At 37.3% G+C, this 6,682-nt stretch overlaps 2 protein-coding genes across 2 annotated transcripts; one reads left to right on the top strand and one right to left on the bottom strand.

Moving 5' to 3' along the window:
• The first annotated feature begins 1,659 nt into the window (after nt 1–1,659).
• Nucleotides 1,660–3,626, top strand: LOC103521929 (transmembrane protein 258). Its single transcript, XM_008487034.3, has 3 exons — nt 1,660–1,781; nt 2,381–2,649; nt 2,911–3,626. Exons 1-2 carry the CDS (start codon nt 1,776–1,778, stop codon nt 2,624–2,626), a joined length of 252 nt encoding a protein of 83 aa, XP_008485256.1. The 5' UTR covers nt 1,660–1,775; the 3' UTR covers nt 2,627–2,649; nt 2,911–3,626.
• Nucleotides 3,627–4,717: 1,091 nt separating this feature from the next.
• On the bottom strand, nt 4,718–6,676 carry LOC103521931 (tumor susceptibility gene 101 protein-like). Its single transcript, XM_008487036.2, has 3 exons — nt 6,629–6,676; nt 5,414–5,605; nt 4,718–4,874 (listed from the first exon to the last, which is right to left on the bottom strand). The coding sequence occupies exons 2-3, from the start codon at nt 5,573–5,575 to the stop codon at nt 4,737–4,739; spliced, it is 300 nt and encodes a 99-aa protein (XP_008485258.2). The 5' UTR covers nt 5,576–5,605; nt 6,629–6,676; the 3' UTR covers nt 4,718–4,736.
• Between the last annotated feature and the right edge of the window lie 6 nt (nt 6,677–6,682).

The raw sequence follows: 6,682 nt of genomic DNA, 5'->3' as shown, positions 1-6,682 counted from the left end.
CCAGATATTCTTTCTGGGCGTCCAAGGGGTTTTCAAACCCCCAATCCTTCCAACACTGTGAGGGTGTTATGCCTATCTCACGGATGTGGAAAGCAAACAAGCTATTGTAAATACACACTCATCTCCTAGCAAAAAGGCCTAATTAAAACAAATTAGTCTGTTTTGTTGAGGTGAGGTGAGTTGAAGTGATCCAGGTGAGTTTTTGTAATCCCATCCTCGTCGCCAGAATCCCAATCATGAGCAACTTTTAGAAGCATTAGAAAAGCACTTTGAGCCTTAAAAAGTACATCGTCATGGCTCAGTTCAATTTTTTTCAATCAATCAAAAACATGATGAGTCATTCCAGAACTTCTATGCGACACTTCGGAGATTAGCCAAGGATTGTGAGTTTGGGGAGCAAGAAGAAAATATCGTGAAGTCGAGAATAATATTAGGACTGAAGGACAGAGAGCTACAACAGAGGTTATTACAAAATGCAGATGACCGGCTTGACGATATAGTTAACCATTGTAAATGTGCAGAGGAGGCTATGAGCAACCAGCAGCAAAGATAAAAAAAACAAAGAAAAAGATGAAGTCTCGAGAATTCTAGGCAAAACCAAAACCTACCCATCAAAGGCCACCTCAACAAAACATAGTCTAAATCGGCATGATTACCTTGACGGTAATATTACTTGTGGTGGCGTGTGCACATTCGTACAATACTTGTCATTCAAAAGAGTTACACATTTCTGTTGGGTTAAATCAAAATCCCGCTTTTAAAAATAATTAGTACCAATTTTCACCACTGTGGTGGCAGCACCTCCTGAGGGCTTTTTGTTTTGATTTGGAATGTTTTGAAAAAAATTTATTTATTTATTTATTTATTAAAAATCCCAGATGGGATAGTTTACAATACAATTCAGTAAAATACAATTAAGTGAATTTGGAGCTTATAATATAACTAAAATTACCTATGTAGTCAAGGTACTGACTACCTAGCTAGATATTACATTTTAATCTTTTTATGATTTCCCCTATATTCATGCTAATGTCCAAGTTGTTGTACATATTATTGAAGTTGGACATTGCGATTTCAAGTGGGGTTGTTAATCTATTTTTGGGGATACTTAAGATTTTTTTACAAGCTATCTGACGTAAAAGTACGTGCTTTTTGCATTTATAGAGGATGATGAGCAATCTAGGTAACTGTTGGGTATCAAAACATACTAGTCTTTTATTAGGTACTAGTATTCGTCATTAGGTAGCCGAGCTAAGAACCTAATTATAACTTGATAACTGTTATTAAAGCTATAAAATCGCTATTTATAAATTAATAACTTCGATCAGTGGCGGACTTTTCGTGAAATACCTAGGGCAGTATATTGCTTAACTAACATTTTATAGAATAGAATACTAACTGGAGGACGTTAAACAAGGAGTATACCAGCCTGACATTTCCTTGCTAAAGAAACAGCAAAGGTTGAGTTAGTTAGCTTAGTTGGTAGTGCGTCTGCCTTGTATGCGCGGGTTCGATTTCCGCCCGGGGCGGATTTTATCCTGATGGGATAATGTTCGTTCTCGGAACGGCTGGCTTTTTCCTATCCTGTCTTCCTTCTCTCTTCGATTTCGGGACGATAAGACCATAGCAGTTACAGTTCCCTCTGTCAAACCTCTTAAAAAAAAAAAAAAAAAATCCTTTTTTCCAGTTCAAAATCAGTGGAAATCTCGAAATAGCTTTATTCATCTCTTGACAATTTGGTACCTTCTTGAAGAGGATAACGGTCCACTGAAAAAATGCAGGTATGCAATTCGTAGTTCAGGCAAAATGTCTCATCAGGTATACTGGGGGAAGATGCTCTTGGTCATTTAAAGTCATTCTGCTATTCTGGTAGTCAAGCACCAAAAGCCCTTACAATGATTGATTATGTTTCAAGACGGTGTATGACTGATAAAAATGACGGTGTATGACTGACAATAGTCAACATTATGTTGTGTGACAAATAGGACACACAGTAAACTAGATCTGGGTTTGAATCTCAAGACCATTGTAAATTCTAATCATAATCTCCATCACCAAATATCTCTCTTTTCAGTCCACTATCAACTACGAGTCAATGCAAAGATATGTGTCACCTGTCATCAGGTATACTGGGGGAAGATGCTCTTGGTCATTTAAAGTCATTTTGCTATTCTGGTAGTCAAGCACCAAAAGCCCTTACAATGATTGATTATGTTTCAAGACGGTGTATGACTGATAAAAATGACGGTGTATGACTGACAATAGTCAACATTATGTTGTGTGACAAATAGGACACACAGTAAACTAGATCTGGGTTTGAATCTCAAGACCATTGTAAATTCTAATCATAATCTCCATCACCAAATATCTCTCTTTTCAGTCCACTATCAACTACGAGTCAATGCAAAGATATGTGTCACCTGTCAACCCAGCCATCTTTCCTCACCTCACCATATTGCTGCTTGGAATTGGAATATTCTTCACAGCTTGGTTCTTTGTCTATGAGGTGACCAGCACAAAACTATCACGAGATCTTGTCAAAGAGTTGGTCATAGCTCTGGTAGCAGCCTTGTTCTCTGGTTTTGGCACACTGTTCTTGTTACTTTGGGTCGGAATATATGTTTGAAGTGCTTTGATGTTTTGTTTAAGGTATGTATGCCTTGTACTCTCATTCTGATTAATTAAGTAATCATCAATTAACAGTAGACTGTGGTGGGCAAAGATTTCAATAGAACTCTTGTTATAATTATTTATATGTATTACAAACTGACATGGAGGGGTAGATATTGATGAAGTTTTGATTTTCATCATCCAATAAACTTAACATATTCCCTCAATGTTCAAGACTGAGGGGCAGTGGGTATTTTCTGTATGGGCTTTTACAATTTCCTTTTCACTCTTTTGTTTCAGGTTCCATTCCATATTGTTTTCTACCATCATGTCATTGAAGATCTCCTGTACTTTTCCCAATACTTCTGAGATTTTCTGTGTTTTGTCTACATCATGGATAGTTTGAGAGAAAAATCTTCAAGATAATCTTGCTATGCTTGATGTCAGTTCAAACTGTCTTGCATGATTGACTTTATTTATCCAAGAGACCAAAGGGTCCAGTTTTTGTGTGATGACTTAAATGATTCAGATTGTGTCATTCTAGAATCTCATTTGTGTTAATATGGACATAAAAGACCTCAAGAACTACTCAGGAGATAATGTTGATTACCCATAGTGTCCACTGCTCAAGACCAAAATCAATCGAAATGTGCATTTTGTACCTTCCTTTCATGGAAACCTAAAATGGACAGCATTAGGCAGAAGGGTACTGTTCAAAGCTGTCAATTTAAATCAACATTTTTTCCCCCAACTCCTTTTTTTATTTGTTCAGTTTCTCCAATCTGTTAAAAGATCAACATCATTGAAAGATACAATATTGGATACTGGACTAGTTGATGAAACTTTTTTGTTAAACCCCTTCATCAAGATATGGCGGGACCTGTGATCAGAAAGTGAAAAAGAAAAAGCTATATTATATGGTAAAATGAATAAAAATGAATTTTAATAGATTATATTTATTTGGATAAATAAAAAAATAAATCAGTATATATTAAATGAACTTTCTGTCATGCTAACTCATTCTCAGTTATCTCATGTTCATCCTATACAATTAAAATTAAAGAAAACTTGAAAGCCCATTTCTACATCTCAGCAATCTGAACAGAATAATTTTGATCACATTCCGAGACAAATAAGGAAAGTAAAAATGAGGTCTTAAGCTTGGTACATGCTGCAATTTTTTTTCTACAATCAGGTCGAATCATAAATCGTAGTTATGTCCTGTACACACAGTACAAAAAGTAAACATTTTATTCCGTTTCACATCCACACAAACAATTTATAACTTGATCAGATTTAGATAGTAAAAAAGCTACTATGCCCAGTAGGGTCTGGTACATTAAAATTAAATTCTTTCCTTAAGTACTACCTATAGGATAAGGAAAGTAAAAATGCTAAAGGGTTGAGCAACATCTAAAATGTGAAGAGAGTTCAAACTTCCTGTAGCTGTTCAAGTGTTTTTAACCCTGGGTCCATCATCCAATGAAGTCCTTTGTAGGAAAAGATAGTTTTGACTGACATATCCGGGAACAGTGGAAGAAAAAAAAAATCTACATAAATTAGCAAGTATTGTAACAATAAAAGCCAGGAGGGCTCTTAAGGAATACAAAGAGTATAACCCTTTAACAAGATAGTTTCTCGACAACATACCTACTAAGTTTACAACAAGATGACTTTTTTTTTTTTTCTTCCCGTTAGGCGCTTTAACACTATTGTGTCGTTCGCGCAAGATGATTCTAAATACTCTCAATGGTTTCAATTAATTGATGATTTAGTTTACGATTCTTAAAAATATTAAAAAAAAAAAAAAAAAAAAAAAAAAAAGGATTTAGCCAACCTACCTAGCTCCCTTGGTGGGAAGCGCGTCTACCTTGTAAGCGCTAGGTCGCGGGTTGATTTCCGCCCGGAGCGGATTTTATCCTAAACACATAATGTTCGTTCTCGGAACAGCTGGCTTTCTTCTATCCTGTCTTCCTTCTCTCTTCGCTTTCAGGACGATAAGACCTTCGCAGTTTCAGTTCTCTCTATCAAACCTCTAAAAAAAAAAAAAAAAAAAACTGTTCTGTTTCGGTTCCGGTTCAAACAAATAAATTTTACGCCCCACCGGGTATCGAACCCACACAAACTTACTGTTTATAAATAGGTGCCGTGGTGGTTACAGCTTCATCAACATCGACTTCTGTTTTCTCAGTGAGCACCGCTAGAATTTCATCCAACTCTGTTTCCTTCTCTTTGAGAAACGAAATACTGCGCTCTAGTTCCGCCTGTAAAATAGAAAATGCCGAAAAACCATGAAACTAATAATATTTCATTGTTTTATTTCATCGAACAATTCTTTCACAAGCTCAATAACTCTGTTTCGTGTTAATATAGGCCGGGCGGCGCTTCGAACTCTTGACGTTCGCGCGTCTCTCGACACGCTTGATGAAAATAAATTTCCATTCTGCCAGCCTAGTTAGCTAGGCTGGCAGAATCGATTCCCGCCAGAGCTAAAACTTTTAAACAGATAAGATTCGTTCTGAGAACGGCTGCCTTCTTCCTATCCTGTCTTCCTTCACCTTTGGGACGATAAGACCTTAACGGTTACAAGTTTCCTCTATCAAACCTCTTAAAAATCACTTTGATGCATATATAGGATGACCATACGTCCCGCAAAAAATTATGGTCACCCTATGCATATATCACTTAGTCCGTGGAACAAGCATTGCTTTTACGGATAGGTATACCATTTATATGTCCCGTTCGATATATTGTATTATTATTAATAAATGGAAAAGTAAAAAAATCATAATCATGGACTCACCTTTTCCTTATCAATACGTTCAAACATTCGCGCCAGTTTGAATTTCCCTTGGTTAAGCTCGTTTTCTGTTTGCTTAAGGATTTCAATTTCTTCTTGAGCTTGCACTTTTTGTTCGTTCATCTTGCGTCGGATTTTATCTTCCACGGCAGACTTGAGTGACATTTTGATGTGCTCGTCCGTGATGGTCCCGCCCTGGGAAGAATAATAGTAATAATAAGTGCTTTTTTATACTGCTCGCATAGGACTGAAAAGTCCCTTTACTCCAGTAGTAGGCCACTACTATTATTGTGGTCAAATTCTCAAATTATATTGAGGATAAAATTCCATACCTCGGCTGGGACTGAACCCACGCCCTCCTGTTTACCAGGCGAGCGCCTTGACCAGTACACCACCGAGACAGGTAAAATAAATAAATGGTGGAATAGATATGAAATTTATCTTACTACATCATTACATTACACTATCCTTTAATGATTTATGTTGTATGTAAGTATAGGGGATCATCTTATTTTACGACTTTGCACAGATATTTCAACCAAATGTGTATCATATTTTGTTGGAATAAACGTCAGTTTTTAAGGAGGGAAAAAAGGAATTTTTAAATGTGGTGTTAATGTTAATGCTTGTCACAAATATCGTTCCCTGATTATTACAAATAGATAAATTTTCTGACTTGACTTGGACTCGAACCACCAACCTCCTGATCCAAAGTCCAACGCGTTAACAACAACTGCACCACTGAGGTTGGTAATAAACGTCAGTTAATAATATAATGGACCCATCCGCTATGTTAAAAGTATTGTACAACTGCTACCCACCCTTTAGAGACAACCCGCCCACTCATATTACCCTCACCCAGCTCGAGTGGGGCCGGGGAAAACCAGCGGAATGCGATCGCCCAAATGGTCACCCATCCGGGTTCGATTCCCGCCCGGGGCAGATTTTATCCTAATAAGCAGATGAGGTGCATGCTCGGAGTGGCTGGCTTTCCTGTTCTCCTTCTCTCTTCGATTACCGGACGATAAGACCTCAGCAGTTACACTTCCTCCTATCAAACCTTTCAAAATAATAATAATAAAAAAATCCAAAACTAGGTATTTCTCCTATCCTGTACTTACTTCTCTCTTCGATTTCAGAACGATATGACCTCAGCAATTACACTTCCTTCGATCAAACCTCAAAAAAAAAGTAGTGTGACAAAAGGTTTCGACTTACCGAAGTCACGGCTGGGGCTGGGCTAGGCGTAGGCACAGGGTATGGTGTAGCAGG

This window comes from Diaphorina citri, unplaced genomic scaffold, assembly GCF_000475195.1.
Source record: "Diaphorina citri unplaced genomic scaffold, Diaci psyllid genome assembly version 1.1 scaffold6290, whole genome shotgun sequence".
Taxonomy (NCBI): domain Eukaryota; kingdom Metazoa; phylum Arthropoda; class Insecta; order Hemiptera; family Psyllidae; genus Diaphorina; species Diaphorina citri.
The sequence above is the reverse complement of the archived record's forward strand: the minus strand, read 5'-3'. Positions and strand labels throughout refer to the sequence as shown.

What these genes read in the sequence shown, in the direction of transcription:
- LOC103521931 (XM_008487036.2), bottom strand. Translation starts at nt 5,575, where the DNA reads ATGTCACTCAAGTCTGCCGTGGAAGATAAAATCCGACGCAAGATGAAC. An exon ending in AACGTATTGATAAGGAAAAG is followed by an intron (nt 4,875 to 5,413) that starts GTGAGTCCATGA and finishes TCTATTTTACAG; the next exon opens with GCGGAACTAGAGCGCAGTAT.